Raw genomic sequence first — 20,775 nt, 5'->3', positions numbered from 1 at the left:
GAGATATTAGCAATCAAATTATTTGGTCACTAATGAGTTAATTTTCATTAAACTATTATCAGATAGTTTTCACTTGGGGCATGTACTTTTTTCTTTATATGATGTTGCACATAAGCAGGCAGCAGCACACAACAGAAAAAGTACAATAGCTCTGCAATGAGACCATTGTAGACTGCCTATCATTATACGTCTCAGACAGGAGAAACCTGCCTATTCTGGGCTACTCCTGTATGAGATGGAATGACACCCTGTGCACAGCAGACATAAGTGTGATTATGTTAAATATGAATTATAGATATTAATTTTATTCTGAATTCTGAATTCTGTACCATCCATAAGATTGTATCAGCCTCGTGCTAGGGTTTCTAGATGACATGAGCTATTTGTGTATTTTTAGTTCAGCACCATAATTAGAAGAACAGGTGCCATATGACCGGCCTATAAAAGCCCATGCTAGAGACAGGGGGGCTCTTGCCATTCCACAGGACACAGGACGAGAGTCTGTGTGTAAACCAGCTGCTGATGTAGGCCCAAGGAGAGACCCGGACACATGGTGATCCTGACACACGTGCTGGACACAAATAGATGCAATCTACCATCCAGGATCCCAGGGAAAGATGGGTGAATCTAAACAATAAAGCTAATTATGGACAAATGGACAATCACTTTGTAACTAATTATTGTATGTACCGTCTGCAATAATTCTTTTTAATGGACAACCCGAGAATAAATAGATACATTTTTTTATAAGAATATCTTGATATTGATACTTTGAGAAGTCCTCGATAGAGAAAATTATACGGAAAGTTAGTATTTTTTACAGATTACTGACCCTTTAGCTCTCAACTCTGGACAAGCAGTGTCAAGGAAGACAGCACAGGTGACAATGCTATAAGAGGCAGAGAGCTGATTGAAGGGTTTGTAATGTGACACAGATAAATTTAGCTGTGCTGCCCTTTCTCCCACACAAACTGCTGGAACCTTATCTGACAGTTGTCAGTAATTTGTCCTCTACTCCCAAAACATTCTCATCATGCATGAGGTTAGACCAGAGATCAGGCTATCTGAAATTATACAGTGCCTTGAAAAAGTATTCATACACCATGAACTAGTCCACATTTTTTTTCTGTTTATACCCAGAAACCTAAATAGATTCTACTGGGATTTTATGTGATATACCAACACAAAGTAGCAAGTATTTGTGAAATTTAAAGGAAATGATACATGATTTTCTAATTATTTTAAAATTATAAATCTGAAAATTATGCATTTGTATTTATCCACCTGTGGTCTGATATGCCTAAATAAAATCCACAGTGACCAATTACCTCCAGAAGTCTCATAATTAGTAAATTAAGTCCACCTGTGTGAAATTTATTCTCGGTATAACTACAGCTGTTCTGTGTAGACCTCAGAGGTTTGTTTGAGAACATTAAGGATCAAATATCATCATGAAAAACTAGGAACACACCAGATAGGTCAGGGATAAAGTTGTGGAAAAGAGTAAAGCAGGATTAGATTATAAAAAATAACCCAAACTCTTAACATCTCACAGACCACTGTTCAATCCATCATGCAAAAATGCAAGGAGTATGGCACACCGTCAAACCCACCAAGACTTGGCCATCCACCTACATTGATATCCAAAGCAAGGAGAGCGCTAAATAGTGATACAACCAATAGGCCCATGGTTACTCTGAAGGAGCTGCAGAAATCCACAGCTCAGGTGGCAGAATTTGTCCATAGGACAACTATTAGGGCTCACTCACACTTGCATATAAAAAATCGGTCCCATTCCCATCCAGGAATGATTTTTCTCATTTGTCATCCGTATGCTGTTTGTATACAATTTGTTTTTTTAACTCAGTAGCTATTAATCTTTTACAGGACCATTTAGAGTTTGCTATGCTACAGAATTGCAATGTATACATAAAAATCGAACACAGTGAAATCGCAGCAATTTTTTTCTCATGCCAAATACAGCTGAGAAAAAATATGCAGATCTACATTGCTTCATCAAATAACATTGGTAATAGTAATAATCCGATTTTTTATCATATTTCACTTGTCCAATTTAGTGTGTTTGAGCCCTTATTCTTGTACTCCACAAATCTGGCCTTTATGGAACAGTGGCAAGAAGAGAGCTATTTTTGAAAGCAAGCCATAAGAAGCCCCATTTACTGTTTGCAAAATGCTATGTGTGGCAGGAGACTAACACTGCACATCACCCTGAAAACACCATCCCCACTGTCAAACATGGTAGTGGCAGCATCATGCTGTGCCTTTTCTTCAGCAGGGACTGGAAATCTGGCCTGAGTTGATAGGAAGATGGATGGAGCTGGATACCAGGCAATCATGGAGGAAAACATGTTAGAGGCTGAAAAAAGACTTGAGACTGGGGTGTAGGTTCACCTTCCAGAAGGACAACGACCGTAAACATACTTTCAGAGCTATAATGGAATGGTTTACATTAAAACATATTCATGTGTTTGAATGGCCCAGTCAAAGTCCAGAGCTAAATCCCATTGAGAAACTGCAGCAAAACTTGAAAATTGCTGTTCACAAATGCTCTCCATCCAATCTCATTGAGCTAGAGCTAGTTTGCAAAGAAGAATGGGCAAAAATTTCATCTTCTAGATGTGAAAAGCTGATAGAGACATACACCAAAAGACCTGCAGCAGTAATTACAGTAAAAGGTGTATTGACTCAGGGGGGCAGAATACAAATGTCCTAATTTTCAGATTTATAAAATGCTTGCTACTTTGTGTTGGTATGTCACATAAAATCCTAATAAAATACATTTAAGTTTGTGGGGGTAACTTAAAAAATATGGAAAAATTCACGGGATATGAATACTTTTTCAAGGCACTGTATGTCATACACTGAGAAAACTTATCTAAGCCACTGTGTGTCATGTTATTTTTTCCTATTACATTGTGTGTTCAGTTCAACATTAAAAATTTAGTGAAAGGTCCACTCTAAGTCCCACATACACATTAGACTAATGTGGCCAAACCCACTGATAGTGTGTTCGGCCAAGCCAACAGTTTAATAATATGAGGGTCCAGGACAACCGAGCTTTGAGGGAGATGTCGATTGGGCATTTCCAATCTCTGCTGAACGCATTATTTTTCCGGAGATAAACCGTCACCAGATATATCTGGCAACAGCTTTCTCATAGAAAGCACTGAACCAGCCATACAAGTGCTTCTGTGCATGGGAGAGCCAGCTGAGATGGCTGTTGGCCAAATGACCTGCCAAAGCATCGTTTGGCCGACAGCCATCTAAAGTACATGGCCAGCTTTAATTTGCTGTAATCTGTCAGCTTGAAATTCTGGCTATTTAGCTCAGTGATTTGTCTTGGAAGGATAAATGCCATTTTTAGCATTGATTTGTTACCATTACTACAGCTACTGAATAAAAAATATTGAGATCTCTGCTGAGAGCAAAAATATGCACAAATTTAGTGTTTTCATTTTAAAAATGGTGAAAATTGAACGCCAATGTATTGATGAAGTAATTATCCTTGTAATCGTTTATTGCTTTGGCCGATATAAGGCAGCCCAAGCTAATTCAGAATGCTCTAACAGGGCACTTTAACTAGACTGTGGTATCCAGTGTGGTGCATGCAGCTGACAATCAGTATGACTATTATCACAGCTCCCCTAGAGGTTGTCACTAAGCTGTCCAGAATGGTAAATCGTTCTTGTTGTGTTATCCCCGTATCTCTGGCTGCAGTCAGAATTGATGTTTCATCACGACTCCCTGGGAACAGATATTTGGTCAGTGACCCTTATTCCATTCATATCTGTGTGATTTGTAAGGTTGTATTTCACCTTTCTGTCGCTTTTTTTTTTAGAAGTTTCTGCAATGTTTGAAGCTGGATCCTCCGTCACATATATTTTCCAGGAGCCATATCCAGTATCCAGGAATATTAGTGCTTCAGCCTCAGCCATATATGCGGATACCGTGATATCAAAGGAGAAAATTACTTTCAGCTTTCTGACAGCTCAAGCACCAAGTCTACTGCTCTACGTGACCTCGGTGTATCAGGATAACATGGCGGTCATGCTGTGCAGAAATGGTAAGTGTGACCCCACCAGCGTTTATATAATGCACAATGATGTGCACATACATTACATGGTTTGTTCTGTATGGCACGGTGATACACCAGTGCAGAACGTGTCACCAGCCCATCTACCATGTGCCTTTTACATCACTGGTGTCTATGTAGAAGAGTGGCTCTACAACTTTGGTAACATTTTGTAATGAGCACAAAATCTTATGAAAATACACTGCACCAAAAGTGGAGTAATCTGCACCCCAAAAAGGGAATTTATGATGCACTTCCATTTTTAGTGTTGACTTGATACAGTTACCACAGCTACTGTAAGAAAAATGGTAAGAAATCGTAAGAACTGCCTAGTATAGGAGTGATATGCACAGAGTTGCTTTCCTCTACATAATTTGATGGCACAGGTTTTTCATCTTTTAAAATGTTTTAACTGCTGTATTTGTATTGGCCTTCTGGGTGTGATTTTTCATCACTATGTTTGGTGTGTGCCTCGGTTATACCCCCAAACATTGTCTATCTTGATTATACTGCTATTTGTTGAAGGTAATTTCCTTTTTTTTCTATGGTGCCCTTCTGTTTTACACCATGTTCCAAATTATTATGCAAATACTATTTTTTCTCTGATTTGCCTTAATGGTTGATGTAAATGAGTCAGCACAATATTCAAATCATCAACCACTAGAGTAGAAATCAAATTTTATTGGACAAACCTCCCAATGATAACAGTATTTTTTTCATAACTAAAATAACTCAAAATGCACTGCTCCAACCAAATATGCAGAGCTTCTCCTTCAATTTCTTTGCAGGATACCAGAAAACCCTCCCCGAGCTGCTGCATTCATGTGAACTGCCTCCCACCTTCATAGATCTTTTGCTTGAGGACACTCCAAATGTTCTAAATAGGGTTTAGGTCAGGGGAGGATGGAGGCCACATCCTGAGTTTCTCTCATTTTATGCCCATAGCAGCCAATGACTCAGAAGTATTCTTTGCAGCATATGATGGTACATTGTCGTGCATGAAGATGATTTTGCTACAGATGGCACAGTTCTTCTTTTTGTGCTATGGAAAAAAGTGGTCAGTTAGAAACTCCATATACTTTGTGTTATGTTCTGCTACCAAAGCTAAGGAAAGAGAGGAAATCTGTCCCTACTATAGGACTCAGCTGAATCCCTACGATGTAACAGGGAACCTGATCCTGCGATCAGACCTGCTAAAGTCCTAATCTAATCTGTACGGAGACCTATAGATGTGGGGAGGGAATCCCTACAAGTACTAAGGACTGGGAGGAATATGGGACACCTCCTAACAGAAATAGTAGCAGACAGACGAACAAACAAAATAGATAGAACATAGAGGTCCGTAGACCAAGCAAACTAACAGAGTTAGATACAGAGCACAGGCTAGCTAGAAAGTAGATATACAATGAAGTCCAGCAAAGCCAGACGGGCGGAGCAGGATTAAATAGGCCAACAAGGTCATGTGACCAGCAAAGGAAAAAAACCTAACAGCAAGGTTCTAACAGTACCCCCCCTTCTAAGAGGATCCTCCGGATCCCCTAGGACCAGGCTTATCAGGAAATCTCCTGTGAAACGCTCTGATAAGTCTGGACGCGGAAACATCATCTGACCTCACCCAAGAGTTATCCTCGGGTCCGAAACCTTTCCAGGCCACAAGATACTGCAAACTACCTCTATACCGTCTAGAGTCAAGGATGCGAGAAATTTCATATTCCCCGTCCTCCACCACCGGAGGAACAGAGGCAGAGGCGTCACCATCCGACACAACAGCTTTTTTTAACAGAGAGACATGAAAGACCGGATTAATTCTCCAGGAGGTAGGAACCTCCAACCTAACAGCAGATTGGTTGACAACCTGAAGCACCTTAAAGGGCCCTACAAACTTGGGACCCAATTTCTTAGAAGGAATCCTCAACCGCAGATTCCTAGAGGACAACCAAACCATGTCACCAACAGCGAACAAAACCTCCTGTCGTTTCCTATCAAAGTAGTCTTTAGATTTTCTGTTGGCCTCCTGAAGATTACCACGCACATCCGTCCAAACTCTTTCCAAATCACCGGAAAAATTCTCCTCCTCAGGCACGGCAGATCCCAACTTGGAGAACGACCCAAACGACGGATGTCTCCCAGAACAACAAAAAAAAGGCGAACAACCAGCAGAAGAAGATGTATGATTGTTCAGAGCAAATTCGGCAAGTGGCAGAAACTCAGACCACCCCTCTTGATTGTCTGCCACAAAACAACGCAAGAACTGCTCAACATCCTGGTTTTTCCTTTCTGTCTGGCCATTAGATTCAGGATGATATCCGGACGAAAACGACAAATGAATTCCCAACCTGTCACAAAAGGCACGCCAAAAACGAGCCACGAACTGAGGACCCCTATCAGAAACAATGTCAGTAGGAACGCCATGAAGTCTGACAATTTCCTTGACAAAGGCCTTAGCGAGAGTTTTAGCGCAGGGCAGTTTGACGAAGGGAACCAAGTGACACATCTTACTAAAACGGTCCACGACCACCCAGATGACAGTAAAACCCTCAGAGGGGGGAAGGTCAGTTATAAAGTCCATAGCCAAATGTGTCCAAGGAGCACTGGGGACCTCCAAAGGACAAAGCAACCCCGCAGCAGGAGTATGTGAGGACTTAGATCTAGCACATATAGTACATTGGCGCACCCACTTAATGACTTCCTTCTGCCATCCAGGCCACCAAAAACTGCGACCCACCAGTCTCTTGGTCTCAGAGATTCCGGGATGACCTGCCAACCGAGATTCGTGACACTCAACAAACAAATCTCTCCTAAAGGTCCCAGGCACAAACAACCTCCCATGAGGAGTGTTAGATGGGGCATTCTCCTGAGCTTTAAGAATCTCATCTTCCAAAACGGAGTCTAAAGCAGCTATCACAACACCATCCTGTAAAATGTTTTCCTCTTTCTCAGCACCGACTATGGGAGAAAAACTGCGAGACAAGGCATCCGCCTTAACATTCTTAGTACCAGGGATGTAAGTAACGGAGAAATTAAACCGCGAGAAAAACAGTGCCCACCTAGCCTGACGGGCATTCAGGCGCTTGGCAGCATCAAGATATATCAGATTTTTATGATCCGTAAGAACCTGAACGGGAAATTCCGCACCTTCCAAGAAGTGGCGCCAGTGTTCAAATGCGAGTTTAATAGCCAATAATTCCCGATTACCAATATCGTAATTCAATTCAGTCTCCGAAAATTTTTTTGAAAAAAAGGCACAGGGATGTAATCCATCCCCGTTATCCTGAGACAATACTGCGCCAACCCCCACAGAGGAAGCATCAACCTCAACCAAAAACGGCCTAGTAACATCAGGCTGCATAAGGATGGGAGCAGAGGTGAACCTCTCTTTGAGATACACAAAAGCTTCAATGGCCTCAGAAGACCACTGAACCGCATCAGCACCTTTCCTGGTGAGATCAGTCAGAGGTTTGACAATACTAGAAACATTTTTTATGAATTTTCTATAGTAATTGGCGAAACCCAAAAACCTCTGTATCGATTTCAAACCAATAGGCCTAGGCCATTCCTGCACAGCCTGAACCTTAACCGGATCCATCTCAAAACCTTTGCTGGAGATAATGTAGCCCAAAAAACTAATTCTCTGTACAGCGAACTCACATTTCTCCAGCTTAGCAAAAAGCGAATTGTCCATTAATAACTGTAATACCTCACGCACGCTCCGCCAATGAGACTCCAGATCTGGCGAATAAATCAAAATGTCATCCAAATACACAACCACATTTTTACCGATCAAAGGTCTAAGGATGTCATTAATCAGATTCTGAAAAAAATGCAGGAGCATTAGTAAGACCAAAAGGCATAACCAGATTCTCAAAATGACCCACAGGAGTGTTAAAAGCAGTCTTCCATTCATCACCCTCCTTCATGCGCAACAGATTGTATGCCCCCTTAAGGTCAATTTTAGAGAACCACTTGGCCCCCAATAACTGGTTAAACAGATCAGGAATCAATGGCAGTGGGTAAGGATTGCGTACCGTAATTTTGTTAATCTCACGAAAATCCAGACAAGGACGTAAACCGCCGTCCTTTTTTTTTACAAAAAAAAATCCAACCGCCACAGGAGACTTAGAGGGCCTAATGTGACCGGCGGCCAAGCTTGTCTGTATGTATTCCTCCAAAGCCTTCCTCTCAGGAATAGTAAGGTTAAATAAACGACTCTTAGGAAGAGTCGCTCGAGGGACAAATTCAATAGAACAATCATAGTCTCTATGGGGAGGCAAAACCTGCGATTCTTTCTCAGAAAAAACTCTCCAAAAATCCTGAATAGGAACAGGCAATTCTCCCCTATCCAAAGCTGCAATACGCCCGTTACAACACTTGTCATAACATTTATGGCTCCAGGATTTAATTTCACTGGTAGACCAATCCAGTACAGGATTGTGAAATTTTAACCAGGGCAAACCCAATATTACTGGAGAAGGCAAGTTATTCAACACTACCAAATCCAATTTCTCATGGTGAACACCATTAATAGTGAGAGGAAATTCACTGACCTTGAGAGTAATATTCTTCAAAGGGGAACCATCCACAGAAACCACAGCAATGGGGGATGAAAAAGGTTCAGGTTTTAAATTGAGTTTTTCCACGAATCCCCCATCAATTACATTCAGTGTAGACCCGCAATCAACAAACACCCGAAATTCCATTAATTTTTCCTGAGCAATCGTGGAAGCAGCTAAAAATATACCCTTGGAATTTAAACAGGCAATACGGGCGTGACTGACCATTTTTTTTTCTTTCTTCATACGAAGCTCACAGCCTTTAATCAAATGACCAGATTTTCCGCAATAGAAACACAAGCCTTCCGAAAAACGACGGTCTTTTTCTTGAGAGCGAGGTGCCACCGATCCAATCTCCATCGGTTCACCACTGTTAGTACACACATTATCATAACCAGAAACTGACATAGCAGAGGATTTGCTCTCATTAACCCTAGCACGCAGTCTTCTATCCACCCGTATAGCTAATTGCATAGCCTGTTGCAAATCCTCAGGTGTAGGATAAGCAATTAGCAGGTCTTTAACCCTTTCACTGAGCCCAGCAAGAAATAGACTTTTCAGAGCAGAATCGTTCCACCCTGTTTGAGTGGACCAACGACGAAAATGTGTACAATATTTTTCCACATTACCTGATCCTTGTTTTAAACGTCTCAACTCAGTCTCAGCTGATGCGACACGGTCAGGATCATCATATAATAGTCCCAAAGCAGAAAAAAAACTATCCACTGATCTGAAGCATGAATCACTAGGTTGCAAAGAAAAGGCCCACTCCTGAGGCTCTTTGCTCAAAAGTGACATTATGAACCCTACGCGCTGGGATTCATCCCCAGAGGACTTAGGTCTCAAACGAAAATACAATAAGCAAGCATTTTTAAATGAAAAAAATTCTCGGTGTTCACCAAAAAATAAATCCGGCAAACATACCTTAGGCTCCAAGAAATGTGCTCCAGGACAGTTACTCACGTGCTGACGGAGCTCGGCCACCTCCAGAGAGAGTCCCTGCAGGCGATGAGCCAAATCCTGAACCGACACCATGATGGAACAGAAAAATCTTTCCTTAGAGAATTTGCTGGCTGGACTTACTGTTATGTTCTGCTACCAAAGCTAAGGAAAGAGAGGAGATCTGTCCCTACTATAGGACTCAGCTGAATCCCTACGATGTAACAGGGAACCTGATCCTGCGATCAGACCTGCTAAAGTCCTAATCTAGTCTGTACGGAGACCTATAGATGTGGGGAGGGAATCCCTACAAGTACTAAGGACTGGGAGGAATATGGGACACCTCCTAACAGAAATAGTAGCAGACAGACGAACAAACAAAATAGATAGAACATAGAGGTCCGTAGACCAAGCAAACTAACAGAGTTAGATACAGAGCACAGGCTAGCTAGAAAGTAGATATACAATGAAGTCCAGCAAAGCCAGAAGGGCGGAGCAGGATTAAATAGGCCAACAAGGTCATGTGACCAGCAAAGGAAAAAAACCTAACAGCAAGGTTCTAACACTTTGCCCAGGTCATTTTCACAATTTGAAGAGACCTAAAATGGGTCTACTAGCTCTCTCTCCATGATTCCGGCACAAAATTTGACTGCACCACCTCCTTATTGATGTGGCAGCCTTGTTGGGACATAGTGGCCATCCACCAACCATCCACTACTCCATCTATCTGTACCATCCAGGGTTTTATTGGACTCATCAGTAAACAAGACTGTTTTAAAATTAGTCATCATGTATGTCTGCAACTGCCCCCTGCAACTGTTTCTGCTTGTGAGAACTGTTTAGGGTTGGCCGAATAGTAGGTTTAGGCACAAATAAAAGCCTCTGGAGGATCCTACAACTTGAAGTTTTCGGGATTCCAGAGGCACCAGCAGCTTCAAATATCTGTTTGCTGCTTTGTAATGGTATTTTAGCAGCGGCTCTCTTAATCCGATGAATTTGTCTGTCAGAAACCTTTTTCATTATGCCTTTATCTGCATGAACCCATCTGCGCTCTGTATCAGCCACCAATCTCTTTACAGTACGATGATCACACTTGACTTTTTGTGAAATATCTAATTTCATAACTTATTCAAAGCATTGCACTATTTGATGTTTTCCGGCAGCAGAGATCCTTTATCTTTCCCATATTGCTTAAAACCTGTGGCTACTTAATGTGTAAGTAGTTTTTCTTTAAATGGGCTCACTTGGGAAACTAATTATCACAGGTGTTTGAGATTAATTTCAGTTATCCAAAGAGCCCTGAGACACAATGCCATCCATGAGTTTATTTGAAAAACAAAAAAATTACATCTTTGTGACACTAAAATCCAATTTGCTTAATAATTTGGAATGTGGTGTAGCAAGGCCAGTTTCACATTATTTTTTGGTCACATGTTAGTAGCTCCGTTGGGGCTTCCATGAAATTTAATATTATAGATAATATATACATATATCATTCTATTAAAGATTGGACTGGAGATAAAAAGGGTGTTATAGTTACATCTTCTATGGAGCCATTCACTATAATGATAAACGCATGTGCGGTTCATGTGTAACATTGCAAAGTAAAGAAGAAGCCTTGTAATTTATTTTTCTTTATCTGTGAAAAACACTGATGACACACTGATGGTAAAAACGGACACAGTGATGACACACTGATGGTAAAAACGGACACAGTGATGACACACTGATGGTAAAAACGGACACAGTGATGACACACTGATGGTAAAAACGCACACAGTGATGACACACTGATGGTAAAAACGGACATACGGATGACACACTGATGGTAAAAACGCACACAGTGATGACACACTGATGGTAAAAACGGACATACGGATGACACACTGATGGTAAAAACGGACATACGGATGACACACTGATGGTAAAAACGCACACAGTGATGACACACTGATGGTAAAAACGGACACAGTGATGACACACTGATGGTAAAAACGCACACAGTGATGACACACTGATGGTAAAAACGGACACAGTGATGACACACTGATGGTAAAAACGCACACAGTGATGACACACTGATGGTAAAAACGGACACAGTGATGACACACTGATGGTAAAAACGGACATACGGATGACACACTGATGGTAAAAACGCACACAGTGATGACACACTGATGGTAAAAACGGACATACGGATGACACACTGATGGTAAAAACGGACATACGGATGACACACTGATGGTAAAAACGCACACAGTGATGACACACTGATGGTAAAAACGGACACAGTGATGACACACTGATGGTAAAAACGGACATACGGATGACACACTGATGGTAAAAACGGACATACGGATGACACACTGATGGTAAAAACGGACACAGTGATGACACACTGATGGTAAAAACGGACATACGGATGACACACTGATGGTAAAAACGGACATACGGATGACACACTGATGGTAAAAACGGACACAGTGATGACACACTGATGGTAAAAACGGACACAGTGATGACACACTGATGGTAAAAACGGACATACGGATGACACACTGATGGTAAAAACGGACACAGTGATACACTGATGGTAAAAACGCACACAGTGATGACACACTGATGGTAAAAACGCACACAGTGATGACACACTGATGGTAAAAACGCACACAGTGATGACACACTGATGGTAAAAACGGACACAGTGATGACACACTGATGGTAAAAACTAGAGATGAGCGTTGTTCTACTCGAACTGTTCGCCAATCTCAAATTCGAGCTGTTTTGGGCGGTGTTCGAGCCGGTCGGCGAACACGAACAATTTGAGAAAAATTCGGCTGTTCGAGGTTATGTTCGATAACTGTTCGTGCACCAAAATCATAACTGGATTTTTTCTCAGTAATGATGAAAATTAATGTTAATACGCAGTTTGAGTGTACAGCGGGGCGGGGGGAGGGGCAGGGGATGGATCTCTGCAGGAACAATGAAGATCTCCATTTTTTTTTCTCTTTCCCGCATTTGCAGTGGGGAGGTGCAATCTGTCAGCCTATCAGCAGCGCACACACGGAGCGAAGTGCTTTTTTTCACACAAGCAAGGGCATGTGTGATTGGCAGTGTATGTCACATGTCCTTGCCCTATAAGACCAAGCCATTTTCCCCGTCGCCACCATTTTCTCACTGCTGCAGCTGCGTGTTAGACGGCACCGCTGTTGCTGTGTGCGCTATACCTTGTTAATTTCAAGCCAATTTTCGCACAAATATACAGATAGCTTGGGAGTAGGGAATAGTTGTGATTGCAGTCCTTTTAAGGACTAGGTTACAGCATTTCCTACGAATTTTATCAGGCAGGTCTGTGCTCTTAAATAGATAGATTGTGGGAGTAAAGACTAATTGTAATTGGAGTCCTTTTCAGGACTAGGTTACATCAGTTCCTATCAGTTTTTGCCAGGCAGGTCTGTGCCAGTGCTGTGCAAGTTTTTTTCACAGCATTTGGCTGAATCTAGCAAAGCTAATCCTTTTTGGCCTATTGCAGAGTGTGTTAGTCAGTGGAGTAGCCTATCTGTGTTGCAAGATATACCACCTGTGTATAGAATACCAATTTTTTTACTGCACCTAGTGAAGTAAAATCTTTTGGGCATAGCATCATTCTATTAGTCCATCTATACTGACCTCCATAAGGTTGCAAACTGAATATAATTTTTTTCTGCACCTAGCTCTGAAAAAATATTTGGGCTTCTAGTAGTGTGTGGGACTTGGTCTATTAGTCCATCTATACTGACCTCCATCAGGTTGCAAATTAAAAATAATTTTTTTCTTCATTTAGCTCTGAAAAAATATTTGGGCTTCTAGCAGTGTGTGGGACTTGTTCTATTAGTCCTTCTATACTGACCTCCAGCAGGTTGCAAATTGAATATAATTTTTTTCTGCATCTAGCTCTGAAAAAATATTTGGGCTTCTAGCGGTGTGTGGGACTTGGTCTATTAGTCCATCTATACTGACCTCCATCAGGTTGCAAATTAAAAATAATTTTTTTCTGCATCTAGCTCTGAAAAAATATTTGGGCTTCTAGCGGTGTGTGGGACTTGGTCTATTAGTCCATCTATACTGACCTCCATCAGGTTGCAAATTAAAAATAATTTTTTTCTGCATCTAGCTCTGAAAAAATATTTGGGCTTCTAGCAGTGTGTGGGACTTGGTCTATTAGTCCATCTATACTGACCTCCATCAGGTTGCAAATTAAAAATAATTTTTTTCTTCATTTAGCTCTGAAAAAATATTTGGGCTTCTAGCAGTGTGTGGGACTTGTTCTATTAGTCCTTCTATACTGACGTCCAGCAGGTTGCAAATTGAATATAATTTTTTTCTGCATCTAGCTCTGAAAAAATATTTGGGCTTCTAGCGGTGTGTGGGACTTGGTCTATTAGTCCATCTATACTGACCTCCATCAGGTTGCAAATTAAAAATAATTTTTTTCTGCATCTAGCTCTGAAAAAATATTTGGGCTTCTAACAGTGTGTGGGACTTGGTCTATTAGTCCATCTATACTGACCTCCATCAGGTTGCAAATTAAAAATAATTTTTTTCTGCATCTAACCCAGCCAATAGTTTTGGCCTAATACCACAGTTTGGCCACTCAGCTCTGCTCGGTTACCATCCATTGTTTTTTTGTGCAAACAACTCCAGAGTTGTGAATTAGTTAACCACCAAAATGAGTGGAAAAAGGCCTGCTGCTGGTGGAAAGGGGAATAGGCGTGTTGGGAAGGGGAAAAAAGGTTGTGTCCGTGGGGTAGGTGCAGAACAAAGACCATCTTCCAGCCAAACTAAAATGTCTACTTCTTTTAGCGGACAATGTGATAAGATCCCTTTCTTATGGCCACGCCAATCGCTACAAATTCCAGATGAGGCACAAAAACAGCAGGTGCTTCAACGGATATCAAGTGCTCCTTTAAGTGGGCTCTCCTCCACATCAACTTCAACATCACAAATACTCCAGTCCTCAAAGGTGTCACCCAAATCGCACTTGCTTCCTCACAGCTCCCAAATCTCCAGCTGCCCGTCTGAGTATGAGGTAGAACAGATGGTTGAATCTGCAGAGCTGTTTACTCATACTATAGCCTGGGAATCAGAGGTCGACTCCAGCGCTTCTGTGAATCCAGACGAGGAAATGATCTGCACTGATGCCCAGAATCTTTATGAGTCGGATCCAGGACCAGACGCAGAAGGTTCTGACCATAATGTAGACCCTCATTCCCAAACTGTAACTCCTGTTGGTGGAGACAATGAGGAAGACGATGATAAGACTCAAATACCTGATTGGAGCGACAACTTTAGTTTTTTGTCAGGGCAGGAACAGGTTGGCTCTGAGGACGACGGGTGTGATAACGCACAGGGTGATGATGATGAGGTCGGAGATCCCACTTACTGTCAACCCACAGTCAGCCAAGAGATGAGGTCAGCAGAGGAGGTGGAGGAAGATGCTAGTGACGACGAGGTCAGGTTGCGCCTTCCTGGACAGAGACGTAGTACTGGAAGCACGTCAACAACTGCATCCTCAAACACAACTCTGCCTCTCACCACAAGTCGTGGTGGCTCTTCAGGTCGCATGGGTGCTAAGCCTTGCATAGCCTGGGCATTTTTTCAGATCGATAAAGATGACCCAACTCGTGTTATCTGTAACATTTGTCAGCAAAAGCTAAGTAGAGGCCAAAAAATACATAGTTTGAGTACTTCATGCATGAACCGGCACATGGACATGAAGCATAAGTTGCAGTGGGAAGCTCAGTGTGCTACAATGCGGTCTAGCCGGCCGGGCCAACCACCGTCTGCCATATCTTGTGCATCCGCGGCCTCTTCATCCTCTGTGACTGGGGGGACAGCAGTCACACCTGTTTTGGGGCGCAGACCTGCCACCTCTTTACCCGCAACAGCCAGCGTGATTGGCAGGTCATCATTTTCTTTGGAGGTGGTAACACCAGCTGGTCTTGAGCGCTGTCCGACATCGATAGCACCACCTTTGGATCAAGGCAACCTAACATGTCCGCCTGCATCTTCCTCACAGACCGGCAGTTTGCCGGGGACACCCTTATCAACCCCGTCTAAGCACAATAGCCAGCCCTCGGTCCCTCAGATGTGGACAAGTAAAAGACCATTTCCTCCTAGCCATGAGAAAGCTAAGAGGTTGAATTTCACCATCTGCAAGCTCTTGGCTACAGAAATGCTGCCTTTCCGCCTGGTGGACACAGAGGATTTTCGAGACCTTATGTCCGTCGCAGTGCCCCAGTACCAGATGCCCAGTCGGCACTACTTCTCAAAGAAAGGTGTGCCTGCGCTCCACCAGCATGTCGCACACAACATCACCGCTTCTTTGAGAAACTCTGTGTGTGACAGGGTGCATTTCACCACAGACACTTGGACGAGTAGGCATGGACAGGGGCGTTACATGTCGCTGACTGGGCACTGGGTAACTATGGTGACAGCAGGACAAGGGGCTGCTGTCCAAGTCTTGCCGTCCCCACGAGTTGTGCGTCAATCCTCTTTATGTCATTTTTCCTCCACTGCTTCTGCCTCCTCAACCTCCTCTCGGTCTTCCACCTGCACCCAAAGCCTGTCTGGTCATGCCACAAGCTTTCTAACTGCGCAGAAGGGATCCTGCACACCTCCTTACTATGCTGGCAGTAGGGCTCAACGTCATCAGGCGGTTTTTACATTGAAATGTCTGGGAAATGTGAGTCACACAGCTGAGGAGTTGTGGTCAGCTCTGGAGAACCAATTTCATGAATGGTTGTCTCCACTGGACCTGAAACCAGGGAAGGCCGTGTGCGACAATGCTGCAAACCTGGGTGCGGCCCTTCGCCGGGGCAATGTCACACACGTGCCTTGTATGGCTCACGTGTTGAACCTGGTTGTCCAGCAATTTTTAGCCCACTATCCCAGACTAGATGGCCTTCTGCAGAGGGCACGGTCGCTGTGTGCTCACTTCCGCCGTTCGCATCCCGCAGCTCAGCGACTTACATCTCTACAGAAGTCGTTGGGCCTGCCACTTCACCGGCTAAAATGCGATGTGCCTACCCGGTGGAATTCAACTCTGCACATGTTGCAGCGACTGTGGCAGCACCGACAAGCCCTGGTGCAATACGTTCTGACGTATAGCCTGGGCCAACGAGATTCAGAGGTGGGGCAAATCACGCTGGAGGAGTGGTCTCAGATCAGGGACCTATGCACCCTTCTGCACAGTTTTGAAATGGCGACGAAGATGTTTAGTGCTGACGATGCCATTATCAGCATGACTATTCCGGTGATTTACATGCTGGAGCACATGTTAAACAGAATTCGGAGTCAGGTGGTGGCACAAGAGGAGGTGGAGGAAGTAGAGGAGGAGGAGTTGTATGCGGAAGGGCTAACATCTGCAAGGTCCAGACGGTCGGCAGCACCAGGGCGGCAGGCATGTGAGGGTGGGGGAGATGATTTTACCAGGGCGCATGGTAGCAGCCAAACTAGTGAGGAAGGTGCAGGAGCCCAGGAAGAAGTGGAGGACGAACTGATGGAAGACTCATCAGATGAGGGAGACCTTGATCACATTTCTGTTGTGCGAGGTTGGGGGGAGAGGACAGAGGAAGGAAGCATGATTGTTACCTCGCCACCAACACAACAGGGACTTGGTGCTCCTGGATGCGCAACACACATGAGTGCCTTCTTGCTGCACTACCTGCAACATGACCCTCGAATTGTGAGAATTAGAAATAATCCTGACTACTGGGTTGCCACACTGTTAGATCCCCGGTACAAAAGTAAATTTGCAGAAATTATTCCTGCCATAGAAAGGGATGCACGCATGCAGGAGTATCAGCAGAGACTGTTGCAGAATCTTACATGTGCTTTTCCACAAAATACCAGTGGTGCACGTAGTGAATCTCACAGTTCCAACTTGCCAACCGTGGGACCGTCAAGTGTTCAGCACTCAAACCGTAACAGAACCACAGTATCTGCTGGTAACATCAATTTTGCGGAATCATTTCACCACTTTTTTAGCCCATCCTTTGCAAGGCCACAGGAGACAAGAAGTCTGACAGATAGTCAACGCCTAGAGACGATGGTACAGGAGTATCTCCAAGTAAACATTGAAGCCACGACTGTGTCACTGGACCCTTGCTCTTTTTGGGCTTCCAATCTGGATAAATGGCCGGAGCTAGCCACTTACGCCTTGGAGATCTTGTCATGCCCCGCAGCCAGCGTTCTGTCTGAACGTGTGTTCAGCGCTGCTGGTGGTGTGCTGACAGATAAGCGCACGCGGCTCTCCACTGATAATGTAGACAGACTCACGTTCATAAAGATGAACAAATCATGGATCCGAAACGACTTTTCTACCCCTGTGTCATCCTGGGGAGAGTAAAAGCTTGATGATTGGTTAAAATCACCCTACCAACCGTTTTAAGCTTTCAAATTACTAATCATGTTTATCTGTATCCTGACTGGAAAATAATTTGGGCTTTGTAGCAGTGTGCAGCACTGATCCTATTAGGCCATCTATAATAAGCTTCACCAGATTTAAAATTAAAAATAATTTTTAGCTGCATCTAGCCCGGAAAATAATTTTGGGGCTCCGAGATGCGCAAGACACATAAGTGCCTTCTTGCTGCACTACCTGCAGCATGACCCTCATATTGTCAGAATTCGAAGTAATCATGACTACTGGGTTGCCACACTCTTAGATCCCCCAAACTTTTCGATCAACCTTTTCATTTTAATAAAGACCAAAAAAATGGTCATTTTTGAAATTATAAGCATTAGCAGGTTGTTAGAAACTGAAATCAAACAGTTTTCAACTCAAAACTTTATTCTAGGTGATGTTACATTTTCACATAGGACCCCTTGTTCGAAAGGAGCTTCTGAACTCTCTCGTCCATTGAATTTGTCAGGTTTTGGATGGTTTCTGCTTCAATTGTTTTGCATGAGGACAGAATACCCTCCCAGAGCTGTTGCTTAGATGTGAACTGCCTCCCGCCATCATAGACACTCCTTTTAATGATGCTCCAAAGGTTCTGAATGGGGTAGAGGTCAGGGGAGCATGGGGGTCACACCATAAGTTTGTCCCCTTTTATGCCCATATCAGCCAGAGATGCAGATGTTTTATGTGCAGCATGAGATGGTGCATTATCATGCAGAAAAATGATCTTGCTGTGAAATACACGGTTCTTCTTCTTGAACCATGGCAGGAAGTGCTGTTTGAGAAAATCCACATACATTATGGAGTTCATCTTTAGCACCTTCAGGGATCCTAAAGGGGCCGACAATCTCTCTCCCCATGATTCCAGCCCAAAACATTACTCCACCTCCTCCTTGTTGGCGCTGTAGCCGTGTTTGCGTGGGGTGTCCATCAACCAGCCATCCTCCACTCCATTCATCTGGACCATCGAGCGCTGCACGGCACTCATCCGTGAACAAAACAGTTTTGAAATCAGTCTTCATGTAATGTTTGGCCCACTGGAGCCGTTTCTGCTTGTGTGAAGTGGATAGAGGAGGTCGACAGGATGGCGTATGCACAGCTGCAAACCTCTGAAGGACCCTGCATCTTGTTGTTCGGGGGACGTTGGAGGCACAAGCAGCTTCAAAAACTTGTCTGCTGCTATGACAAGGCTTTTTTGCCGCTGCTCTTTCAACCTGACGTAATTGCCTGTAGGAAAGAGTCCTCAATTTGCCCTTATCAGCACGCACACGTGTGTACTGTGAATCAGCTACATACTTCTTGATTGCCAAGACACTTCATCCTGATCATCGCACAATGTTGATTGTAGTCATGCCTTGACCTAAACACTCCACAATTTGTTGCTTCTCAGCAGCCGACACATCCTTTTTCTTTCCCATTTTGGCAGAAAATGTAGGCTGCTTAATAATGTGAGAGAGCCTTCTTAAGTAGTCTTGCCTTTCATTGGACACACCTGCCAAACTAATTAGCACAGGTGTCTGCAATTGCTTACAGTGATATAAAGAGCCCTGACACACATCACCATCAATGAGTTTAACTGACAAACAAACAAATTCTTCCCTTATCACTCCTAAACACTTTTTGCATAATAATTTGGAACGCGGTGTACATGTGCTTTTCCACAAAACACCAGTGGTTCACGTAGTGAATCTTACAGTTCTAACTTGCCAACCGTGGTCTGTATGGAATTGTTCAATAAAGGGCCCAAAATTAAGATAACATAGATGGGAGAGGTCTCTATGAATAGGAATTCCTAAGTATTTGATACCCTGTGAGGGCCAGGCAAAGGGAAAGTTGGACTGGATGGAATCCTATATGGATTTAGGGAGGGAGACATCGAGGGCCTCAGACTTCGCTGCATTGATTTTAAAATTTTACCATGTAACAAAGTGATCTATTTCAGCCATAACAGCAGGGATGGATATATGTGATTGAGTGATATATACTAGGACATCATCAGCAAATAGAGAGCACTTGTACTCGGTGCCTCCCACCTCAATCCACCTAATATTGGGGTTATGGCGAATTGATGAGAGCAGGTGCTCCGTCACTAGGATGTATAAGAGAGGGGACAGAGGACATCCCTGCCTTGTCCCATTGGTGATTGTGAAAGGTGATGAAAATGTTCTGACGCACCCCCTGGGCCTTGGGACACCCGGAGCCGGACCCTTTTTGGTGGATGCTGGTGGTTGTAGTCTTCGTGGCGGCGATCCGGTTCCGTGGCTCAGGGCGGTCAAACCAGTGGCGGAACTATTTATGTGGTTTTGATGTTTAAATGTCCGACTACGCCACCCGTGGATTGCGGTCAGAGTGAACCGCTGCTACAGGGCAGACCGCTAAGGCTGGTGTTGTGGGTGCAGCAGAGCGTAGCATAACTCCCCACGGGAGGAGTATAGCCTCAGGGCAGTGTATGCGGAGGATGGGGGTGATGGTGCAGGGCAGCAGCAGTAACGACACGGAGTCAGTGATGCAGTTCAGGGCCTTTACTCACAGTTCTTATTATCCAGACCACGTCTGCAGGTAACGGCTGCCCACGTCGTACTGTGCTCACCAGGTGAGGGGCTCAGACAACTCCCAGATAACTTTGGAGCGCTTCACAGGACCCCCTTTGTGTGTCCTTTGTCTGGCCTTTCTTACCAACACTTCTGTCCGGCTGCCTCGGGCCTCCTCTTGGTAAACTTGGCGCCAGTTTCCCTGACCCTATGTGGTGC

General features: G+C 43.7%; 1 protein-coding gene across 3 annotated transcripts in view; it reads left to right on the top strand.

Moving 5' to 3' along the window:
• Positions 1 to 20,775, top strand: part of LOC141221874 (contactin-associated protein-like 5) — a 1,265,469-nt gene that overhangs the window by 1,077,068 nt on the left and 167,626 nt on the right. For all 3 annotated transcript variants that reach the window (XR_012289806.1, XM_073666602.1, XM_073666603.1), the window contains one exon: positions 3,860 to 4,084. Coding sequence is in view for 2 of the 3 variants with exons in the window: in XM_073666602.1 (XP_073522703.1) it covers positions 3,860 to 4,084 (225 nt within the window). In the remaining variant the exon portion in view is untranslated. The remainder of the gene's footprint in view (positions 1 to 3,859; positions 4,085 to 20,775) is intronic.

This window comes from Phyllobates terribilis, unplaced genomic scaffold (genome assembly GCF_046119375.1).
Source record: "Phyllobates terribilis strain yellow unplaced genomic scaffold, ASM4611937v1 Scaffold_2__4_contigs__length_985480577, whole genome shotgun sequence".
Lineage (NCBI taxonomy): Eukaryota > Metazoa > Chordata > Amphibia > Anura > Dendrobatidae > Phyllobates > Phyllobates terribilis.
Note: the sequence above shows the minus strand (reverse complement) of the source record. Positions and strands in the feature narration are given on the sequence as shown.